General features: G+C 36.1%; 3 protein-coding genes across 4 annotated transcripts; 1 reads left to right on the forward strand and 2 right to left on the reverse strand.

The window, feature by feature from the left end:
* Positions 1-2,124: 2,124 nt before the first annotated feature.
* On the reverse strand, positions 2,125-7,656 carry LOC135685950 (PC3-like endoprotease variant B). Its single transcript, XM_065202065.2, has 2 exons — positions 6,484-7,656; positions 2,125-4,548 (listed from the first exon to the last, which is right to left on the reverse strand). Exons 1-2 carry the CDS (start codon positions 7,559-7,561, stop codon positions 3,233-3,235), a joined length of 2,394 nt encoding a protein of 797 aa, XP_065058137.1. The 5' UTR covers positions 7,562-7,656; the 3' UTR covers positions 2,125-3,232.
* Positions 7,657-9,311: 1,655 nt separating this feature from the next.
* LOC135685949 (uncharacterized) lies at positions 9,312-21,177 on the reverse strand. Of its 2 annotated transcripts, none has more exons than XM_065202062.2 (8): positions 21,021-21,177; positions 19,779-20,141; positions 18,488-18,928; positions 17,629-17,959; positions 16,513-16,588; positions 14,848-14,956; positions 13,897-13,932; positions 9,312-10,745 (listed from the first exon to the last, which is right to left on the reverse strand). In XM_065202062.2, the coding sequence occupies exons 1-8, from the start codon at positions 21,036-21,038 to the stop codon at positions 9,558-9,560; spliced, it is 2,562 nt and encodes an 853-aa protein (XP_065058134.2). In that variant the 5' UTR covers positions 21,039-21,177; the 3' UTR covers positions 9,312-9,557. The 2 variants fall into 2 exon arrangements, with proteins under 2 accessions (XP_065058134.2, XP_065058136.2); XM_065202064.2 differs by having other exon boundaries at positions 21,027-21,150.
* Positions 21,178-21,865: 688 nt separating this feature from the next.
* LOC135685953 (techylectin-5A) lies at positions 21,866-24,644 on the forward strand. The gene is made up of 2 exons (XM_065202071.2): positions 21,866-22,232; positions 22,871-24,644. Exons 1-2 carry the CDS (start codon positions 21,926-21,928, stop codon positions 23,524-23,526), a joined length of 963 nt encoding a protein of 320 aa, XP_065058143.2. The 5' UTR covers positions 21,866-21,925; the 3' UTR covers positions 23,527-24,644.
* The last annotated feature ends 466 nt before the right edge of the window (positions 24,645-25,110 follow it).

Below are 25,110 nucleotides of genomic sequence, written 5' to 3' on the forward strand. Positions count from 1 at the left end.
GTTCATTCTTGCTACTTTGTAGAAGCCTCCTAAAGCTGTGTACTATGAATTGCCCTTAAAAAAACACATTGTACAGTTGGTCCTTTTGCATAATGAACCTGAAGCTATTTCAGGAAAACGCGTACACCCACTTGTTCTGTTATTGAGTACAAATCAAAAGCGTTTATGTTTTGTGCAGTTTTCAGTGACTCCGTTCTTTGCAAAACCAACTCTGAAGCAAGAAGCCCAGTAAGAGTGGAGCTAGACAAAGTAACAAAAGATATATAAAAGAACTACTGTTTCGTGCCCCCGAAGTGGCTACTCCCATTATGGCCTAACAGGGGGTCCAGTCAGGGGTCAATGAGGGCCAAAGCTAAAATTTCAAATAATTGCCCTCAAATAGTGATAGGCGCCTTGTATGAGCTGCTGTATGCGGATGATCTCGTTCTGATGTCTGAGACAATGGAAGAGTTGGAAGCACAATTTAACCGTTGGAAGTCAGCTTTTGAAGGGAAAGGATTGAAGGTGAATCTTGGCAAAACAAAGATTCTGGAGCGTTGAGCTGGAAAAGGGGTGGCAGTAGAGGTGAAAGTTGATCCATGTGGTGTGTGCGGTAAAAGTGCTAAGGTCAACTGTCTTCTGTGCAAGACTTGTCAGAAATGGATTCATGTACGTTGTGCTAATGTCAAGAGAGTGACTGACTGGATGCAGAGTTTGCAGCAGTGGAGGAAATGAAGAACAGGACCCAGCAGAAGATGGCTTCCTGAGTGAGTTAGCGAAAGTGGATAATTTTTGCTTCTTGGTTGACAGTATAAATGGTGATGGGGGGAGTGAACTGGCTGTGACAAGAAGAGTAGGTCTGGGTTGGAAGGCATTTAACACTGTCTTCTATTTTGTGTGGGAACGGTACACTTGGAATCTCAAAAGAAGAATCTACAGGACATGCGTGAAACCTGTCATGACATACGGATCGGAAACATGGGTGGTAAGATCAGTTGAAAAGGATATTTTGAGAAGAACAGAAAGACGTATGGTTTGAAAGATGTGTGGTGTTAAAATGGCTGATAGAATAAACACAACGGAGTTGATGGAATGATAACACTGAAGGATACCATTGTAGAAGCTGTTAGATAAGGAAGTTTAGGATGGTTGGGCCATGTTTTGAGAAAGAGTGATGATGAGTGTGTGAAAGAGGCATGGAATTTTGAGGCTGAGGGTGGTAAAGGAAGAGGACGACCGAAGATGAGCTGGAGAGGAATGATGGAAAAGCAGTGCCGTTGAGTTGGTGTGAACTTTGAGGATGCGAATGACCGAGTGAAGTGGAGAAGTTGCATCAAGTGATGGATGGAAAGTCAGTAACCCTTTGAAAAAGAGAAAAACCCTGACCTAAATAAAATGATGATGATGATAATGTAATCGTAGTGTTTTTTGACAATAACCCTCAAATGGCATCATAAGGACGGAAATTATGTCATTGGCAGCATCCATTTCTTGAATGCTGCGTTGCTGGAGCGTTGCTGGGTCTCGCTCAACTCCTGCATATCTAAACAATGCCATTTATTGCTTATTTTCTCACTGTCGTCTCAAGTATATCCAAATTTATAGACGGTAAGAGTTTGTTTCCTTTATTGGAATCTTCAAATTGAGCTACATGAGAGGTTCGCAGTAAAAATAAGGAACCAACCAAACTTTTCTTTGCCCGCTATCCTCCCCATACTTTTTGGTCGTCGTTGATATTAAAAAGTAGTCTATTAGACTATGATATACAGAATAACATGTTTCTGCTTTCCGAGCAATATTAATTTTTTTTCAAAATCCATACTGCATCTTCATTTCAATAACATTTTGAATAATATTTTGGTATGTTTAATGCTGAAAGTTTATCGAGAACATAAGCAAAGATGGACAAGCATTTGAGAGAACGCATCTTGTGTAAACAAAGTTAATTTCGTAATCAATTTTCTTGTTTCGCGTATTGTGGTAACTCCTACCTTACAATCTTTAAAAACACCTTTTTCATTTTTTAATATTGTGGGAATATTTTCAATAGAATCATCACTGAATGGAAAGAAATTTCCAAATATTAGCTGACAGGAAATGTTTCCCCTAATTTTTACAAAGAGGCAATTAAGAAATAAAATTCCATTGTGTGTTTTTTACAACATATATGTTCTGTGATTAATTAAAACCTAACTCGTTTACTATGTGCTAATACATTCTGACATATTCACAATCTGCAATATTAACAAATCTGCTTTGAACAATTACAAACATAGGCCATCTGCCTCTCTGTGGTAAGCCCTGGTGGCCCCCATGAAAATGATACGAGAACATAGCTGGAAAGGGACATACCTACACGTTTTTCAGGAGAACAAATTGCACCAGGTTCGTTTAAGGCAAGTTGCCGTTTCTCTAGAGGGCAGGTTCATGTGGGTATCAAACTGTTAGATCTAAGTTGTAACCTTTTTACTAGCTTGTGTAAAGAAGATAAAAATACCTATCAACAGAAATATTTCTATTCTTCTTAGCGTGAAATTGGCGCTAACCTCCAACATAAATACTTTCCTGAGTTGTGGGCACACATTTAGAATTTTTTTTCAAGTATAGCGGTAATCTGAATCTGTTGACCAGAGAGATATGAACAGCCTGCAGACTACAATGTTAGTTAATAACATCTTAGACCTTTCTGCATGATCTTATGTTCCAGTATAAATAAATTCATCAAAAAATAAATGGTGCTAATAAATATCACAGCAAGCATTTTTATTAATTGCACAAATTCAACAGCTACTTTCATGATAAGACAAGCAAGAGCTTGAAAAGTAATATGCTACCATTCTTCCCCTCCAGGAAAAATATGCAATATAGTGAGAAAATCTAGATTAATCTATCAAATATATTACAAAATTGAGAACTATTCTTTACTTTTGTTTTTGTAATTTAGAGGCGTTCATCAACTTTAACATTCAGTAGTATATAATGCAGTTTTCATTGGGAAAAAATATTAACCAGAAGGAAACGCTGATTTTTTGGAATGCTGAGAAAATCAAATTGGATATGAGACTTGTTACATTTGGAGCATTTTGGTTACTTTCATAATCATTATCCACCCCTGCTCCAAGACAAACAATATCCTAAACCCTGGAGTTCTAAATAGGCAACACCTAAGCCTTTGCAGATTCGTTCAATGCAGATTTGTCAATAAAGATTCCCAACAAAATGTAAATAAATAAATTTTGAATATAGGATATTTTTAGTCAGCTGATCCATATAATGTTAGTGATAATTTTTCAATCACACCTGCAACAGGACTGCCTTCCAATGCAGTATGACTATTTAAAGTCCTTCTTTCTCGACTACCAACATACCTCTCTTCATCATCAATATCTTGATTATACCTTCTACCATCATCATCAGCATTGCGCTTAAAGTCACCATTCTCTTCCTCATTTTTGGGTTTTGATGCCATTTCATTACGAAGTTCATCAAAGGCCCTTTTATAAATTTCTGTTTCTGGAACACTGTCAGCTGATTTATCATTCACATCACTTTCGTCATCACTCTCCACTGTGCTTGCTGCTTTTTTCTGTTGTGAATTTTTCATCTCAGTTTTCCTCTTCTTTCTATCCAGCATCTTAACATATATCTCCTCCATATCACGCTGATATCGTTTTGACAAAGATTTTGCAATGACTCTTTCTCTATCAGTGAAAGTCAAGACCCATGTCCCTTTTGGATTTTCACCCCAATTGTAAACAGTCATGAAAGACCAGTTTTTAAGGCCATTTTTGGAGTCATCATTTTGGCGTCTGTGCAACAGTTTGCTTTTTGTGCCATTTGGAGAGAATAGTGCAATACTTAAATCACCTCTCATTCTGTACCTCAAAGTAACAGTGACCACAACATGTTCCATCTTTGTTACAGCATGCTTACATGTACCATTTTCATCTTTGTCTTTTGCCAAGCAGCTCTGGCAGGCATCTGTTTTTATCTTGATTCTCAAAGCTCCATCACTTGGGATGTCCTTGTTCTTCAACCGGATGGGAAAATGGCAGACATGCTGTGGGCCAACAGATTTCCATTTCAATGCCTTTTCAACAAGTTTCATAGCATTAAGAACACCAAAGCCAAATTTGGCATTGTAATGATGCCCCACACCATTTGACCTCCATCCTGGGTCAAGTGGACTAGTCAAGTCAGCAGTTTCAACAACAAGATGTTGCATATCACGCCAAGATAGCTTTGGGTTGGCTTGCAGCACCAAGGCAAATATTCCAGCAGCCAAGGGTGCAGCTGATGAGGTGCCAACAAAGTGCTTTGTACACTGGTGATGCAGGTATGTTGTTATGACATTTGCTTTACTCTCATTGTCACCATACTTGTGCTGCCCACTGCAGTATGTTACAGCCATTGTGGAAGAACACTGTTCACAGTAATAAGTTGAAACACCATAATCATTGACTGAACCAATAGCAATAGTGTAAATACTATTGACATAGCCATCAGCATTGCAGTCATCTTTTGCCATTCCACCATTGCCAGTTGCCCAAACATATATACTCCCAAGCCCTGTTTAAAAGGAAGGATGATATTGAAAAAATATAAAAAGAAAATGGTTAAAAAGATTCACAGATGACCGTAAAATGACTTGCTTTATCATACAACTGTTGTAGACTGACTTGTAGACTGACTTGAGTCCAGTTGTTCTTTATTCTCCTTCAATGTAAGGCATAAATGTCTATTTCTCTAAATCATAAAGTACCAACAGGCATTATGCCCTCTGTTGTGTGGCTAAATCTGGACAGACAGTATCTATTTAGAGTCCTTTGAGCAAAGCGAAATAGCTTACACATAAAAAGATGCTCTTTTATTAGCTTACATTTTATCAACTTTAACAAATAATTGGTTCAAACTTGTATTCATTTCTTGAAGTCTCACATAATAAGCATATATATTTGTTCGGATTGGCTAAGTCTTAGAATAGGCATATCATTATCATAGACCAAAAACGTATTGTATAAATAAATTGCATGATTGATTTGAATGATCGAATGATTGTCAACTTTGACCTTAGTAAAAATTTCTTAAAGAATGTCAATTGGCCTCAAAATCAGAATATCTCGAATATTTTATGCTGTAGATCTTCATTAAGAACTTTTGAAAAATTGAGAATCTAGCAAATATAAATAATGGTTCCCCATTTTGAGGGAGGAAAATGGAAATGAAAAAAAACTGAACATTCCTTCTTTTTTTGGTGATAACTTGACAGGATTTCATAAATCAGGAAAAACAGCAAAACTACAGAATTATTAATTTGTTATAACTAACAATGAAAAATTTGCATTTTGGCTTTAAAGTAATGTGAAAAACGAAGCATGCAGCTGCAAAATATTCCCATTCATTCACAACCCTCATTAATTATTCATAATTTTAAAAAAAAATCACAAAAACTACCTGTCTACTAAGATATTTTGTACCTGCCAGCACCTGCATTAAAATCTTTTGTAATAGAAAAATCATTTTTCTCTCAATCTTCTAACATCTCTAGAGAATTATTGTTTTTAACTTCATGATAGAATTTCATGAATATTTATGACCAAAGATCACCATCAAACAATACACATACACATTGTTTTAAATTATAAAGAGCAAAGTTGTTATCAACCCACAGGGGGAGCACATTAATCTGTCTGAAAGATTAACAGATAGAATAGGAAACAGCAATAAAAATAAACAAGATAATACATTTTTTTAGTATCTGATGGAGAACCATGCTGCATTAAAAAAGAAACAGAGACATTTTTTAGACATCTTGGTAAATTTTTGCTTCCTAGAGGTAGAAATGTAACTATTACAACAAACCAAGCCTTAAGTTCTTGGATCATCACAGTTTAAATGTGTAATGTTTTGTCAAACTGCTACAGAGAGGCACCAGGACAATAAACAGGATTTATTTTCACCCAAAAATCAACTGTTTGTGACTGGAATCTAGGACATTATCTTTATTAGCACAAATGAATATGTAGGCTTGTTGGCTGCTTAGGATAATTAAAAATATATGGAGTTTTCTAATTTTTGTGCTGATTAAAATCTATTTGATTAAAAAACAAACAGTGATAAAGTCAAGTTTGTTTTTGAAGTTGGCAGCATTCAGATTTAAATCTTTGGAAGTATGGTGTTCAAACATTACATTTTCCCATGAGATGCTGTTCATTCAAATATTGATTCCAATTCCATAAAATTGTGTTTCGATAATAATAATTGAAAATACTGTCTCAAAATCCTGGCTCTTATGTTTTGTTCAATAAGAACATTTTTAAAGAATTTTGTTTGCTAATAATGAACTGGCACAATTCTCCAAATGAACTCTTGGAAAAACCCTTGCCATAGCATTCGAACAATGTAAAATGTTCTACAAGATATCAGATAGTAATTTCGTGATTTAAGGTCAGTGGAAAAACCTTTAAAGAATAGGTTTGTATGAATCAAATGATCAACATTTACCATTTCTCCCAAGTGTTGCTCCAGCCTCTAAAGCCATGCGTCCTAGTTTACCAGGTCTGCCGAAGGTTTTCCCGTTGTCTTTTGGTCCCCAAGAGCAACTGTATATATCTATGTGATGTGGGTTGAAGGACAAGGCATCGGCCTCAAGACTGTCAGTGGCCTTTCCATCTAGCATCCTTATCGCACCAACTTTCGAATCATAAGCAATGCCTACACCACATATGCCGTTGTTAGCTTTCGCAGCGATTGTACCAGAACACTTAGTACCATGGGCATTATAAGGATCTGAATCATTTGGAAAAGGATCAGAATCATGCCCGTTGAGATCCGTACTCGCCTTCGGGTCGTAATTGTCTTTCAGTTCTGGGTGAGTGTGGTCCATACCATCATCAAGAACACTAAGAACAACCCCCTTTCCCGTATAGCCTTTCTTCCATACATCAAAAACCTTGCTATCGAATTTTGCAGGACCTGATGTCTGGCCATTGTTGAGAATATACCATTCCTCGGACAGCAATGGATCATTGAAATTAAGTTCCTCGTCTGACTTTGGCCTAGGCCTTCCTTCCCTCTTCTCTCTCGATAGAAGACGTTCTCGCTTTGCCCATTTGACTTGCGGGTGAGAACGTAAAAGATTAGCATGCTCAACATGATCTCGTTTCGTTCTAACGTGTATCTTGCTGGTGCTCGTACTGTGAATAGAGGGAACATCATGTTCAGCACGATCATCTTCGGTTTCGTGTACTTCCTTCTTATCTTCGTGGTGATCGTGAAAATAAAATTTATAAACTCCGTCTATATGTGGTACTTGTCCTCTATTTTCAAAACCATATTTGTTAGCAATATCATTAGCAATTTCAGCATCTGCTGCATCCAAACCTACAATCCAAGTGTTATCATATGTAGTTTCGCTCTCTTCGTCATCGTATTCTTCGTCTTTTGGATCATGCAGCAACGATCGATATTTGTCTAGTTCTTCTTCAGAATACTGCCTTTTCTCGATAGCGGCTGACGAAATGTGGCTTAAATAAGTAAAAATAAATACAACTAAGCAATACCCTAAAATACCCCGTCCCATTTTCAGAAAGGAACAAGGATACCTTCACTATCTTTATCAGTACCAGCCTATCCTTTGCGACATCTTCCTCTCATTTATTTATGCAAATTTCTTCACTTCAAATATTTCGCCCACTCAAAACTGAACAAACGTCGTCACATGGAAGAATAATCAAGTCACGTGATGTTCCCCGAACATCAAAACAGCTGCAGCAGCAACTTCATGTAACAGTCACAATTCAATAATGGGATACAAAGAAGTATTATTAGGTTCAATTTCACAGAGAAAAATAAGCATCTCAGGGCAAAAAGTGAAAGTAACATCTAGATGCTCTTAAATGGTGAAAAATTTAATGAACGAAATAATGAAATTTACAGGGGCTCACACGCAGGGTCGGCGTATTCGAAGTCTCAATTGGCGACGAAATCGGTGAGCCAACCCTTCTTTGCCAAAGGATTCGAGACTTTGCCGACGAAGCTCCCACCTTTTACAAACAAATAGGTTGGATATTTTTAGTAATGTAGAGCAACTGCTTTACACTTTTCAAATTACAATAATGAGAAAAAACCTCAAATACACCCATTTACGTTGAATACATATAAGTTTCAATAGCTCTTGTTTAAACTGACCATGAACCATTAACTGTTCAAAAAATTGCAAATTTATCAGTAAGGTCCCATCTTTATCTTTTTGTTGAACTAGGCTCTGAGGAAAAATCGGCTCAAGAAAGTCTCTACAAATGCATCCGACACCCTATATCATTTTTTCAAGCAAAATAAAATGCAAACATTTCATGACAATAAATTTCCCATGAATTAGTAATGAAGAAGCCTTTTGTATCTTTGAACTGAATGGTGTTCTACAAGGCTCCTCGATGCATTACGATCATTGCACAAAACATGATTCATACTGTCTGATGTGAGATAGCTACCAATCAGTTTTCTCTACAAACATTTTAAAGCACTTTGGTGCAATAGAACAGTTCTTTAGTCTGAAAAGTCAGGTCGTGAAACTTGTATTAACGTTTATATCGTCGAATCTAATTAATCCCACCAAAAGGCAGGCGACTGCAAGTTAGACCATCCAAATCAGGTTACGAGGATAAAAGGATTAACTTTCTTCAGAAATATAACATCATTTCTAAATCATTCATATGTTTATATTGAATTTGTCAATACTTTTTTAATAGCAAAGTGTCTTAGTCGCATCTCTACCGCAAAGCTTCTGGCGTTTCCAAATACCAGTGAGATAAACGTTTTGCTTTTTTACAGTAAATGTGATCAGTTGTAATGCACATATGTAATGCACACAGTTTTAAAGAGTTTCAGAATGTACTTGCCCTTATGAAGTTATTGCGAAGAAACTAAGGAGCGAGATGTGTGTAATTTGAACCCAGGAACTGATCAAATCAGATCAGGTATTCGCTGCGGACATTAGAGGCATCAATATTTTATTTTCAGAGATTAACAGCTTTGGTAGTTGACACAAACACAAAAAGAGATATAATTTCATAAAATTTGAATTTCGTGCTATTTAAAAACTTGATACATTTAACATTAACCCCCCTTGAAATTGCATTGCTAACGAAGTAGTAAAGCATAATTTTGAAACCGACAGCAATCGCAGTTTGCTACTCCTAGTTGAAACTTTTAGGCAATTATTCTATCATTTTAGGCAATAATGGTCCAACTCACTTTTAACGGCATCATATTAAGCTTTGGGTACAAATTCAAGCATTAAAACCAAAAGAATGAAAAAATTAAACACTCAATGAATCACGACAATATGCAAGATTTGATTGAGGATAAAAAATTAATGTAAAACAGCTAAAACCATAAAAACAGTAAATTTTTATTTACAACATACACGATTAAATACTGTTCTTTTTTCTACCAGTTATAAATTATATAATTAAAGAGTCTTTTACAACACGTTATCAGTGTGCCATCGTCTTACAGGACAAAGAATGACAGTCCCTTGGTCTTGAATGTCCAGAACAAAAAACCTGTTTACCATGCTACCAGAAGTTGTCTCTTCTTTTTCTCGATCTTTGAAGGACATCAGATATGACAGATTCTCTAGCAGACATCGAAGTGTCCGATAAAATGTCCGATTGAACTGTGTTGTCCAAATCTTGCCCAATTTCAGAGGGCTGAACAAATGCTCTCGGAGGCTTTCGACTGTATTTGATCTCCGGGCGCTTATCTTTTTGTTTATAGTCTTTCGGCTCATAACGTAAATGATTAACAGCTCCATCTCGTTCTTCTAGATCAGTCACCATCAAGTCACCCTCGTTGGCCTTGTCTTCGTATTTATCACGCCTGTACGTCTTATGATAATGAGCTGGCTTCGGTCGAGTTTCCCGTATAATCTCGGGTTCACCTGGAGGTCCGTATTTGGCATAATTTCCTACCATTGTTTTCCTTGCAGCTCCTTCTGCCCACTTCTTTGGTCTGACATAGCCTATATCTGGTTCCAAAGTTCGAAACTCGTGCACTGGAGCTGTAACCTCACTTGAAAGCTTCTGACCAGGGAATGCAACATTACCGCCTCGTAGTGGTGTTGTCCGGTCCAAATTATGGCGCCTAGGGTCCATTCTGCTTTTTAAACGTGGAGTTTCTATCCTTCCTTTGAGTAGGCTCATAACTGAATCACTTTCACTTGAGGATGACGATAAGACAGGACTTGCAAGAGGCTCTACGTCGGCTTCTACCAAACCCTCTTTATCACAAGAAGATATTGCCTCAGCCTCTTCATCTTCATAGTTATCACTTACTTTCTCATCTCTGACATAAGTTTTCATCACCTTCCCAGTGGCGGCCACAGTGCTCTGTTTACTAGAACCGTTTGCTCTTGCTGACTTCCCATGCTTTCTGGAGTCTGAAATATTCGTTTTCGATCTAGGCCCTCCAGCTTGAGAAGCTAGCACATTGGTTGCAGTATTGCTTGTTTCAGCGGGTTCATCTTTCTCCTCTGCTTCTTCACTACTTTGTGCAACATAATCTTCATAATCTTCAGTCTTCTTAACTTTGCCCCCTCCAATTGCTTCTAAGTTGAAGTTTGCTTTCTCCGAACCTTTAACGCCTTCTTCGGAAGCAGTTTCATCTTCATCGTCGTCATACAAAGATGCAAGAAACACTGTCGGGTAGTGAGTTTCTCGTGTCCTCACTTTGTAACTCTGGGCTCTCTCCCTGAGACGTAGTACCTTAAAGAAAATTCAAAATGGCGTTAAGAATACGAGCCTGACTGTCGACATCATATCAAGACCTATTTCTCGCAGAGTTCAATCAATCTTCAGCAAACTTCAGTTACAAAAATAAATCTAATTTTTATTGGAACAGTATCTTCACATGTAGATATGGGTGAAATTAAACTAAGAAAGGCAATTACTAACAGAAATTAAACCATAAATGGAAAATTCGCTCAAAAAAGCATTTACGGAGCAGATGTTTCCAAAGCAAGAAAAGTCGATTTCAAACACGCTCTTCACACGTGTTTTGTCAAAAAACTAGAATTTTGCGCAAGAAATGAACAAAGCTCAAGCGTTTCAACCTACGAATTTGGTAAAAGGGAATTTTTAATCCGTATCCTTTACATAATTTAATGAAAGTATGTAACCGATACCTGCAGTTCTCAATTTTTGAATCACATTATCATAGAAGGACTTAGAACTTTCAAATACGAATAAATGGTATTGAGATTTTGCACCCTTCTCTACCCTCCAGTTCAATGTTGATATCACTGCTACAAACTTCCTAACCTTGAAATGAAGGGTGGGGGGTATGTGTTTATATACATGTATTCTATCGGGCACGTGGTTTTGGGGTTTGTCTCAACAGTTATATTCAAGACATGTAGGTTAACATGGCAAAATTCTGTCTTGAAAGTAGACCCTGAATTTTATTCTAACATGTCAAATTGCTCTAACATGTAAACGAGAACCAAAGTTTCGACACAATTTAAACTTCAACTCGGGATAATGACTTTGTTAAGGATTTCTCATTCTAAGGACCTCTAATGAAATCCCAATCCGGATTTCACGACAGAATACATTTGAATCCAGCTAAGTCGTACCCCTGATAGCTTGGAATATCAAACTGTGAAGTAATTGATGTTTATTTATAGTGAAATAAAATTTCTACTCGAAACTTAAAATTGCAAAAAATAAGTGGTTTTGAATATCCTCTGGTGATCAGAGTAAATCTGGATGCAGATAGAACATCAAACAATGGAAACCGAGACAAACACACGTGGCAGTTCCCATCGATGTTTAAAGACCAAACACAACGCTACACTTCTGGTTACCAAGCAACTTACAAATAGTATTAGTATATATTTGCATTTATTGTTTAAAATATTAATTAGGAGGCTACATTGGAGATCCAAGCATAATATAGCCTTAAAAGAGAACTTTTAAAAGATGCGATGATTTTGAAAATAAATTTACTTAAAGCAACAGAGCCGTAAGGATGAAAATCAACATTGCAGCCAGAGGAATCGAGAATACAACAGACATGACGACTGATTGAAAAGACTTAATCTCCCCATAAGACAGGACAAATGTTTTTGTCAAGAGTTTAGAAATTGACTTTGCTGTCAAGAAAAGAAACAATAAAAACTAGCGGCATTGCTAAGAGCTGCTGTAGCAAGTCTGCTGATGTGCTTTACTGGATCTCCTTCAAGTCTACACGCCTTAACCATGATTCAAATTTAAAGAAGAATCACAGAGTTTTCCTAAAGCATTTTTGACGTTTCAAATTTTTGTTTACATCAAAGTATAAAAAAGATTGCATATAACCGATCACTTCAAAAGGCGAACAGTCATATTTTGCTCGATCGAAACCCCTTAAGGATTCTCCTTCAAGTCCACACGCCTAAAACATGGTTGAAATTTAAAGAAGAATCAATGAGTTTTCCTAAAGCATTGTTGACGTTTCAAATTTTTGTTTACATCAAAATATGAAAAAGATTGCATATAACCGATCACTTCAAAAGGCGAACAGTCATATTTTGCTCGATCGAAACCCCTTAAGGATTCTCCTTCAGGTCCACACGCCTTAAACATGGTTGAAATTTAAAGAAGAATCAAAGAGTTTTCCTTAAGCATTGTTGACGTTTCAAATTTTTGTTTACATCAAAATATGAAAAAGATTGCATATAACCGATCACTTCGAAAGGCGAACAGTCATATTTTGCTCGATCGAAACCCCTTAAGGATTCTCCTTCAGGTCCACACGCCTTAAACATGGTTGAAATTTAAAGAAGAATCAAAGAGTTTTCCTAAAGCATTTTTGATGTTTCAAATTTTTGTTTACATCAAAATATAAAAAACATTGCATATAACCGATCACTTCAAATAGCGAACAGTCATATTTTGCTCGATCGAAACCCCTTTAAGGACTCTACATAATACTTTGTCACCATTAAAGCTGTTCTTTCACAATATTTCAATCAAACAGTCAAGAAAATTGAACTACAAAACAAGATTAGGTTCCCTTTGAAGAAGAAAAAACCAAAATATAAAGCAAATTTTCAGTACGGGTGACGCCACAGTGACCTGCAGTTTGTTGTAAGAATGAATGGGCATTGGTCAGGAGGAAGAGGAAAAATTCCCAAAAAAGATATTGGTTATATTTAATTTCGCGTGGGTGGCGAGCGGCGGCATGAGCTTCAAGAAAGTTCATGAGAATGTAACACCTAATGAAGCTCTTCAACAGGAGGAAAGAAAATTATTTAAGCCACTATCGAAAATCTGAGGTTATGCTTTGGGAAAGGAAGGACTTCATAAATCACAGATAACTATTCTTAAGGTAGCATTCTTCCAGATAACCGTATCAAAGGTGAACCGAAGACGTTACATTACACTGCAGTTTTACAATTTAGTTTAAATGTTCTGTAGCAAAACCTGTCTTGTATAAGCAACCATTGCAGCACAATGTCATGCTCAACAAAAAGCATAACCGCCGATACTTGGCTATAGAAAAAGTTGCACGATAACCTATAAAGATGTATGGAGATAAATTCATTATCACAAATCTCAATAGTACAGAAATTTGTTGCTGCTGTTTGCAGCCAGGCCCTTTTTTATTCATATTGGAATCTGAATCGGATATTGTTGTACATTTCAGCAACTTTTAAAAAAAGCACTAAGAATATCAGACTTGAGGTTCAGAAATGTCCAAACTGAGTTGAGGCCATCATATTATTCCCCAACTCGTAATTTGTATACTAGTTTAGCATTTCTTGTGAGTTACACTAAACAAAAGCAAGGTAGGTGGTCTTAGGTCATACAGAAAAGAGGTTGATAGGGGTGAAAACCATGAAACCTCAATACGGTACAAATTGAGAAGACTTACTTCTTTGAACCAATCAAGGCTTTCAGATGTTTCGACCTGAAAAACAAAATATATGTTTGATAGTTTCATATTAGGCATCGAGAAAACGAAAATATGTCATACTAACAAATGTCCTATTAAAAGAGTTGATTTCAGAATTGGCTTGGATCCTCTAAAAGAGAATCACATTATGACGTAATAAGTATATGGGACATTGGTTTTGCTTAGATTTCGAGTTATCAAACCACTAGTATAAGCAGACGCTGTGTTTATATCATAACTTTAAAAAAGATCGTTAGGTATGTAAGCCATTCACAAGTTTCATTTGTTTATACGAGTATAAACAATAATTCTGTTGATTCTATTGTTAAAATTTCGCTCATCAAGAAGAAATCTCCCTGAAAAAAGGCTACACCAGACGCCCTAACTATATGCAAGAGGCGTTTAATTGACGGCAGCTGGAATTTCGCTTGGTACGGAAATAGAAAAATAAATTGGTCTACACAGCTACAAAAGAAAATCGTCTGTTCTTATCGATTGACAGATAAACTTAAGCATAATACCATTGTTTTTCACTGCATTCCTAAGCCACTTATACAACCAAAGCATGGCAAGATTCTCTACAAAATCATTTTTGTAGCTGTAATGTTATTTGCAACATCACAAAACAAGTCGAAAAAATTCAATTACGAGCAACGTCTAAATGCGAATACTGCAAAAAAATTTTATAACTGAATATGAGATTTATAATGATTTCAAAAGGCTAATTTTGGCATCAACAATAACCTTTATGTAACATAATAAAGACAGATTATGCAAGATCAAACATTTTCTTGCATAAAGGATTGAAAAATTGGAAAAAAATATTTCCGACATCGCTAAGCTGTGAACATACAATTAAAATTTCGAAAATACTATTGTCATTCTGCTTGTATAGTAACGTCTGTTCCATTAGAAAAGCTAAGTACAAACCGTTTCTTGTTTGCTTTGCTCGTCTTCTTGGGCTTTAGAACGAGATACTTTACCGGGGCTAAACTTTGAGGGAGCGACAAAGTTGGCATTGTATTCTGTGACCAATTTGCTTTGAAAAAAAGAAAATTTTAAGAATAAGAAAGTAAAATAAGATGTATGATGGGTTAAAGGAAAACTTGAGCAAAATCACATGAAGTCGTACAAATCTAGTACAGTAAGGCTCCGCAAATAAGAAACCACTTTTAAGAAACTTTAAGGCTTAAATGTTTTCTGAAAGGCTCTGTTTTATAAAGAGTGATACAATGTTTCTTATACGTGGTCCAAGTTGCCTTGTTCTTAACAAGACATTTAGAAATACACTTATTTGAGATCACAGACATAACAGCACTCGTTTTCAAATTAAAAACCTATGAATGGGTTACAAAGCAAGATGTATGGCAAATCATACAGTACAGTATTCTTAGGAAAACATGGTAATGGGCCTCAGGAAATTTTATAATCGTTTAGCTTAAAAATTAAAAAAACCAAGATTTAAGAAACTTCTTAGGCTAAATAGAAAAAAGAGTTTCTTATTTGCGAGGCCTTACTGTAAACAGTGCAAACAGGATTTCTTGTAAATTAAAAATTATAATAAAATAAACCACAAAGAAACAAGGCTTTCGGATATTGTAGTAATCATTTAGTTTGTTAGTCTGATACAGACATTACTTTGGGGTTTAAACGTAGCTAACTTGAGACTACGGAGAAGCGTAAGATACTCGATCCTTGGTCCTGGCCTGCAGCTACGTTGTTCATTAACCTGCATGACATAGTTGCAGGGATTGCAACTAAGGCAGAGAATCTCGAAATAACAATGCAATCTGCTATTATCAAAACATGAATAAACAATTATTTGTGTTGTAGCCAGTCACAAAAAGCAGCCAAAAACTGATCACATTTCGAACTTATAGATGACTTTTTTGAATGTCAACAGAAAAGACACAAACGAAATAGCTTATATTACAAGTTTCTCATCTATTTCGAGGTGTTTTGAAGATTCTGGGAAAAATTGTATAACAAAGTGATTACATGAAGACTTATACCACGAGTTAAGAGAAAAAAGAACATTTGTGTACCAAAAGCCCAGGTACATTTTTAACAAGCAACGTTAAGTCTAGTATTGCTTATCTTCATTCAAGAGGTCTATTTGTAGAATAATCTTAATCCTACGTAAAGACATTTGCCTTTTATGATTGAAAAATTCATTGAGATGATAATACTCTTATAACATGCGGAAATCAAACATAAAAGAATGATGTCCGAGAAATAACAAAGGCCTTATCTTAGCGTATGTTTTTACCTTTTTTTAAATATTAAAGGAAAACAAGGTTATATCAGGCAGAGTCTTTATTTTCAAGGAGATTATATAGACTCTACTTCATATGATTCGAGATAAAAATATAACGCAGGCAAAACACTTTGTCGGTGTTCAAGTTTAAATCATTATAAAAAATCTAGCAATGTCAGCCTAAATCGCCCTTATTCAGTTGCTTCAAACTAGCTAAATTTAATAAATGAGACATTTCACATGATATCAAACATGATATTAAAGATTAGACATGATAAAATAGCATTGTAGGTGTGTCAAAAGACAATGAGAAACTAGAAGTGGAAAAGCTGACAAACCTTTTGCCGTATGGGACAAAGAGAGGCTGAACATTTTTGGATTGGTGAAGAAGTCTTCTGTCGACAACAGGTTTACCTGCAAGATATTTCACGCAGAATAGATGTTGTCTTACACCAATCAATAACGAATAAATACTATTATGAAAAACATTTTGGAAATCATTCAGAGTTCCGAATAAATGATACGTTGTTTAAGTAAATAACTGGATACGTATTGTATAGTTGCGGCACGCTCAGGCTTCAACTTTAAATTAGGAAGAGAAGGGTATATATAGGAAGGCAGGAAAAAAAGAAAGTGACCGGCTAACTCCAAGTTGGAGTAGGAAAGGAGATCACAAGTGCAAAAGAAATGTTTCATTTGATGCCGTGTCATGGAAATGTGGAGACATTGCATCGCTGACTTGCACCTTGTGTAAACGTGAAAGAAGGTTACAATTGATGGTGCAATTTTTGGCAAACATTCTTTAGGAAATTTCCCCGGTAGGGGCAACATTTTGAAAGGACCCTGATTTCAGAAAAAATTACAAAGAAATTACCCCCCCCCCCCCCCCCAGCATCAAACAAAATGAGGTTTACAATTGCATTTTGGGCATTTCTTAATAAGAAATTTCCTGCTCCTCATACAATATCGAGAGGACAGGATAGGCCTTAAGCTAAAGAGGCATTTTCTCTTCAATGCGGGGCAAGATCCTCCGTAGTTAGAACGTAAAAAATGCTTTGATTTTTATCAACAGACAAAAAGGCATACTTGGAATCATACTGTATCAGATAAATAGATGGGGAAGTTCTTTTGTTCCTTACGACTAATCATAAAATTTCACTATACCAAAGTGCATAATTTCATGATCAAAAACAGGCCTTTTCTTTTTGCGTTAAGCAAGGCCATGTGGCTAGATAGCTGTAATGAGATTTTTCTTATGTCCTACAGCTTTCATTTTGTAATAGTTATATTTATCAACTAAATACGTTAATGTCTATTTCGTGTTATTTAATTATCTTATTTATATATAAATGAAATGTTTGAAGTTGAATTGATACCGTTTTCGAAAGATTTTTCTCGGAAATTATGCCTGGTCATAGGCCAGCATAAGAAAATAAATTTAAGTAGCACCGTACCCTCTTTGCCTTCCTTGTGATCGCCAGCATTTTCGGCAGGTGCCTTTTTATCTCCTGCAATACTAAAATCTGGACTTTGTTTTACCAACGGGTACTCTCTGAATTGCAACTGATATTCCGATTTGAAAGGCTTGAATTTCCTTTTTGTGAGATCATCACTAGCTAATTCAGCATTTTCAACTTCTACGGGAACAGAGACCTTAGGATATATTTCATGTCTGACCGGCTCTTTCCACGCAAATTGTAGCTGATATTCTGTCTTTATGGGGTGACTGTGTAACGGAGGCTCAATGGTTTGCATTCCAGCTTTTATCTTTAGTGCTCTGTCCACCTATAAAGAAAACATCTTCGTATCAACAAAAATTTAGAAGCACGAAACGATTATGAAGAGCACAAAAGTTAATTAGACATTGTTTCACTATTATGTTTGAGATCGTCATCTTCCATTACAAGAAAAGAAACAAGATTAAATTTTCCAATAACATGAAAAAAATACCACAGCTACCACACCAATATTTTGGCTTTTTGGATGAGAACTTATAAGCAGTGGCAGACACTTGGGAGGCGAGGGGGGCGACCGCCCCCCCCCCAATACTTTAGAGGACAATGGTCTTTTGTTCTAAAACAATGGGAAATGTGATATCATCTTATTAAAACAATAGGCTTGCCCCCCAATATTTGATCAAGTGTCCGCCCCTGCTTATAAGCACTTTCTTGATTTGATGAGCACCTTCACAAACCTTGAAGTCATTAATCAATAAAATCTTCTGAAATAATGAACATCATGAAGGTTTTTTGAAAGAGTATGTTTAAGAAACTAGGAAATAACTTTAAGATTAAACTTCATAAAATCGCAAACCCGCTCATTTTGCTTGTTTTTCACGTCGTCCAAATCTTTCTTCCTTTGTTCTTTTGCAGGGCTTTTTCGGCGTCTTTTCTCTCTCTTGGAATCATCAGCATGTTCTTTTAGAGGGTTGCTCTCTTTCTTACTGGTGTCTTCTCTCAACCGCCAGTCTGCAGTTTTGATAGGAAAAAGGCTTTCAACTGGAACATCTCTCTTTGCTGGTTGTTCAAACTCCAATTTCCTTTTGGCAGTTTCTGAAACATTTTGGTTAACAGCTGTCACTTCAGCCAGGCCATTACCCTCGCTCTCTTTTGAGTTGCCGTTCATAGGTGGAATGGTGTCTGTTCTTAGAATATTATGGTTGAAGTTGAATGGCGATCTTTTTTTACGCTGCATCGGCGGTTCCAAGGCACTGTAGCCTTGGTTATAAGATTCTCTTCCAGCAAATTTGTCATCCTTAAAAGAAGAATTGAAACATTTTCTAAACTGAGTATTGCAAATTAAAATCATTACTAGACTTCTAACAGCAAAAGATAAAAATAATTAAATATTTGACGACTTTTAGCTAAAACTATTCCAGAAAGATACATTATACTTGCTACAAATTTGAGCACCATAAAATTAAGGATGCCTGAGTACTATTACTTTCTCTTTGTGATTCATTCCAAATAAGTTTTTGCGATGTAATCAAAATCAAGATGCTTAAACTCAAAAATAATCTAATACAGCACAATACAGCAGGAACTAGCTTTGATGCTTCTTAATCTTAATCTTGGATTCAAAACATTGAGAAGCGTATAAGCCTCAAACTGAAATTAATGTTTTAAAACTCACAAAAAGAAATTCTTAAAAGGAAAAAAATGGCCATAGGAAAAAAGAAACCCTTTAAACTACAAAAAATTGTCATCTACATTACTGTTGGACTTGACCATGAAGTACACTGGGGTCAGAAATAAACAAGAGGGTTTAATTGAAAAGGAGAGGTCAAGGTCAAGTCAAAAATTTAATAAATTCAGAGAGGTTATAAACCCAGGGAGTCTACCTCTTATGAAGTCAAAATAAGGAACTGAGGGTCCTCAGACTTTTAAAAAAATTAAAGGGGTTGAACAATTATTCTTGACGTTTTGAGTATAGAGGAACTGATCACTGAATTTGTATATTATTATTATTGAAGTTAAATCAGTGTACAGAATATATTAGTGTCAAGATTGACAGAATATAATAATCCTATAAATGAACATGGATACAACATCAAACAGTGTCAATTTTAACACTTGAAGATAAACTGATAGAATTGGCAAGGTACCTTGAACTGTTCATTTGCATCAACTTTTGCTGTTTGCCTTTTAGCTGCATAGTCCAAAATAGGATTTCCTTCACTGAAAGCTTTAGGGTTTTGTATTTCCTTGTAATTCTCCTTTGGTGCAGGGATAATTTTATCTGCATTCTTTGTTAGAGCAGCAGCTTTTTTGTGCTGTAAGGGAGGTTCCCTTGTGATGTGCACATCTAACGACTTGACGCCTGCTTCCTTTCCTGATTTCTTTTTCAAAATCGGCACTGGTGCAATGATTGGACCATCTGATGCCCTTGGCTTCAAGACTGGACTCCTGACAACTTTTGAAACATCATTGTCAAATCCTTTGAAAGATGAGTTATACTCTGTCTCAAACTAAAAAGCAATTATAAATTTTCATCATAAATTGATATATTATTAGCCTGCTTTTGATTCAAGCTATAGAAATTCAACTTCTTCATTTTGGCCGAGAAAAAGCTCAACCCGGACTCCTAAAAAATCATGCCAGCCCACAAAGGAAACTACACATCTAGACCAAAAGTATCAATGCGTCAGGTGTTGAAATGTCTGGCTCTGACACAGATTCTTGGCAATATTCCCTTGCAGCTATTGAATACTGTAATGTATTGAAGTGACTGGTAATTTACAATTTCCGTTTCTGCCATATAAATGCCACCATAAATAAAATCAACACTTCAAACAGCTTAAATTCATGCCCATGTGAACCAATCTGTGGGATCCTGGCTGTAACATATTACTGGCCATCCAAAGCCAAGCTATACAAGTTTCCCAGCTTGGCAGAAAATGGTCAGTAAAAGCTGACACTATTCATGTGTTGTTGCTGGATCTCATATTTCTTATTCTCAATTTATAATTGGTAATTAGGTTAGTTGGGCTAATATTTGGCAATGAGTGCATCACTGATTATCCTTACACAACTCACAAGCTATTTCAACATACTAGCTGTCTCCCTGAGGAGTCGCAGTCTCCTTTGTAGAGTAGAATAACTGAACAGACTGCTCTTTGCATTTTCTCTTCAAAAAGCAATAAACATAAGCATAAAGTTTGATTGAAAACCTCAAGATAGAACGTAATAGATGTAAATCCGTGCATAACTCTTTGTTTACGGTCGTCATCTTGGTATCCAAAGGAGAAAGAGAGCTAGGCCTAAATGAATAAAATGTAACTAGCAAGAAAACCCATAAATATTTTCTAAATAAATGTAAATTAATTTTTGGCAGTGCAAATACTTACCCTCACCTTGCTAGGCATTATTATGGAAATGGTCTTTAGGAAATCATTATAATTCAGGCTGGAGTGGAGGGTCGATAGAACGGTTCCGCCATTTTTGTATTCAAACTTTGCGTCCAAACGAAAACACAGTGACGGTTGAAGCGAGAATGAGACTAACCAATCAGCGAATAGCATCTACAACCGGGACAATAAACAATCAAAACGAGCCCGAAACCGGGTAGATGCCACCTGAAATCGCACAAATTGTTGTTGTTTTTTTTAAGTACATATGTAAAGGTTCAGAAAAGTGACGGTGAACAGTAATCTGCTGGGATCTAAGGGTTGAAAACGGGGGTGAAACAGTTAGCAGTGAGACGTTATGTCTCTGCGGAGGAGAATTTATTTTCACAAGCTTGCTTTGTCTCTAACAACACTATTGTTCCACAACCCGCGACCCGCCCCGCGTTATGACTGACTCTAGGATCTGCAAATGCAGATAGCTAGGTGCTTTAATGCGGACAAATTGAGAAATAGATTGGTAATTATTACATCAAGAAAGATATTTGCATAGAAAAGAAAGAATTAAAAGGAGTCGTAAAATTAAATATCGACTGAGCAAATTAATAAGTTAAACACCAGTAATTTCTACAGATTTCTACCCAAAAGCCAAGCAAACTTTGAAGGTAGGTTTCAAAAATAAACAGGAGTCTGAATCTCGCATAAGGATGTTATATGAACAATTTAACTTCTTTTATCTACCAAAACTCGCTATTTAATGTTGATGTTTTCCTTGGCAATCAGTTCAACAGATGTTGTTTGCCCAAGTGGCAATGAGCTCATTTTCTCATAAATATTGAAATAAACTGTCTCGTAATAGGGACTAAAAACCAGTGAAATATTGTCTCAGTTTTATAAGTCATTTAGTCATGTTGACTACACTAAAATTCTGCTTGTTTCTAACAAAACTTTTTGCTCTTTTTCAAGCATCTTGCTCTGTGGTGATAACAAAGGGAACATTTTTCATCAGAGACACGGAAACCTACCAAACCAAATCGAGGGTGATGCCTTCTGCGCCTAGGCACAAGCCAGTGGTTCAAAGCAGTGCTGTTTATCACATTTGCAGTTTTCGTGAAGATTGTTTTGCTGTGAATCGGACAAGAATAGCAAAAAGCAGGTTTTGCCCAAATGTAATTGTGAGGTGGAAAAAGATGTTAAAGGAGACAAGTCTAAAAAGTATGTCGTGTTTATAAATATAGTAAAACTGGCAGGGACGTATGAGGTGTTGGGAAAATGGAGGAACAATCCATTTAAGAAAATCTCATAAGGCCCATTGTTAACGACCCACTTGACATCTCCAACTTTTCTTCTTTTTCAACTGATTATCATGAGTTGATCAGCTACACTAGGTAATAACTAAAATCGCGAAAATGCTCCTTTACCAATCACATTCTTCCTTTCACTCCATTCAAGTATCTTTCAACAAGTAACAGCATGTACTCTTTCTCCTGAGTTTATTTCCATGTAGGCTAGGTTGATACACTGGATCTTACTTGTCAAAAGTCACTTGTCATTAGGTTGCTAATCTAAATGTTCTTTTTCAAATTATTAGTTTCTAAATATGGTATCTATTGCATGAATAAGTGTTTCAAAAGACCCTAAAAATATCTTTGTCTATGAAGGAGCTGGAATTTCACGTTATCTTATAGAATCAAGATCATTTTTCCAAGCAGAGAGCACAGCATATGGAATTTCTTATGGCGTTTTCAGACATTTTGATCTATCATGCATGATATCTATTGATAAATGATATTGTGACAGCAAGTCAACATGTGTTATCATACATCATCCTGCTTTATTTTCATTTATTCAAGGATTTAAAGACTGCAAGACTTTATACGACTGGGGAAATCGACGTAGCGGTATTTACGAAATATGGCCAAAAGGCACAGATAATGGTAACCTTGCTGTGTTTTGTAATATGGACGTCGATGGAGGTGGATGGATAACGATCCAAAGAAGAGTGGACGAAAATAGGTACTTCAACAGTGAATGGAAACAATACAAAGATGGTTTTGGAGATCTAAGTAAAAACATGTGGATAGGCTTAGAAAATATGCATTTCCTCACCTCAAGTGAGAAATCAGCGACTTTGCGAGTAGATATAACATTTCAAGAGTCAGCACGAAAGTACAAAGCTTTTGCGAAGTATGAGACATTCAAAGTTCAAAGTGAGGCTAATGGATACAGACTACATATTGGTAACTTTTCTGGCAATGACGTAAACGCCATGGAAACACAAAATGGAAAGCAATTTAGTACAGGAGACAGAGACCAAGATGGCTGCAGTTGTAGCTGTGCCTCTCTCTACACTGGAGGCTGGTGGTTTGGCGACTGCTCGAAAGGACCAAGCGCAAATCTAAATGGCATATATACAGAAGAAGGCACAGATCCTGCCCAAGAAATTACTTGGAAAAATGAAGGAAAGCGGAAGATTGTTTATGTTGAAATGAATATGAAATACAATTGACAACAATTTATAGTACTATGCAATTACTATATACGAGTCTCCACAATTTAGTTTCAGAATTATATATTTGAGTGGGGATAAGGGAAAGAGAATTCCCCACCCTTCCTATTTATCTACAAATTTGTCATCACTGCATCGATCTATAATCCTCAGAAAATATTTACCTACGCTACTACGCATAATTTGCTTTTCAAAAGGTGAATAGACTATGATTTACGCTTTGTTGTTTAAAATAAGGCGGTTCTAAGTAGCAATTAGGATCTTGCTTAATGCAATCATCAGGCAATTGCTGGAGTTTTCATAGCTTACATTATCTAGGAGGATATTCCCTTTCGCTTACGTATAAGACAACATTTAGCTAATTTACAAAATATTCCTACACACTGTAGCTCGGGCATTTTGGATGACAACATTAGACAGTTGGTTCAATTTCTTGATTTTTTCTTATTTCATTTACTTTCTTCCATTACTGTTTGATTAGATATTTTGTTAGTGATTTATATATAGGAATAAATGGCTTGAATTGAACATCACCATGTTTGATGACCAACTGTTGTAGCAGCTTTACACTAATCTAACGAGTCAAATTACTTAATCTAATGACTGGAAGATTGTTTTTCTTGGTTCCTACTTCTAGTATGAATACAAACTGTTCTAGTTACCTACTGAAAAATAATATACAATTCAATTCCATTAAAGTGCACCATCAAGGGGTGTAAGATAATGGTCTGACTTTTCCAATGTCTGATTATTCCAGGGTTCGTCTTTTGATGTGAATCCGATAGGAAAATCCAATGATACTTCTAAATCAGTTTTCCGTTGTACGACTTAAAGCGATTCAGCTGTTTTAAGAATAGAACAGTTTACAACTAGCATGCTTTTCGTAGACAGCATAATGTATGGGTTTAAATATCCTTTAAGGAGAAAAGAGATTTTGACAAGCATAACAAGGGTCAATGAAGGGACAATAATTTTGCATGATTCAGACGTAGTTGAAATGTTTAATAATTCCCTTGTCACTATAACCGATTCTCTTAGAATTATTGAGAAAGGAAAAACTATCCGTGATTCTAAAAAAACTAGGAGTCCTAATGGTCAACGCTTATCTACATTCTGTAACTTTCAGGATTACAAAAACAGCTTTCCATCATTGAAATAAGTTGTCAGTTAAATAAAAAATTGCTAGAATAAATCCTACTAAGTAAACGACTTTCTCAAATTGCGTCTCATCGAGATCGGTTGAAGAGTGACTTCGATTTGGTTTCTACATCCTTTGCGAGTCATACTCAATAACACCATACAGTAATCTTCCATTATGGATGAATTGAAATTCCCGGATGCGTAATATTTTCTTAAAACGATGAAAAAAGGGTAAATACATGCCTAAAAGTGTTCTCTCCAGTCTCCACAGTGTCAAAAACAATTGAGAGGGCTCATTGCTTCTCAGTTTTTACTATACGTCTCGGAATTTATCATAGTTGCTTTGTGGATTTTCGTCAAGGGCCACAATGCAAACCTTGCATTGATGTGTAAAATTAAAGAATTGAAAGTTTGCTTGGACAACGGCACGAGAGTAACCTTTCA

This window comes from Rhopilema esculentum, chromosome 6, assembly GCF_057945365.1.
Source record: "Rhopilema esculentum isolate cy_ngs chromosome 6, ASM5794536v1, whole genome shotgun sequence".
Taxonomy (NCBI): domain Eukaryota; kingdom Metazoa; phylum Cnidaria; class Scyphozoa; order Rhizostomeae; family Rhizostomatidae; genus Rhopilema; species Rhopilema esculentum.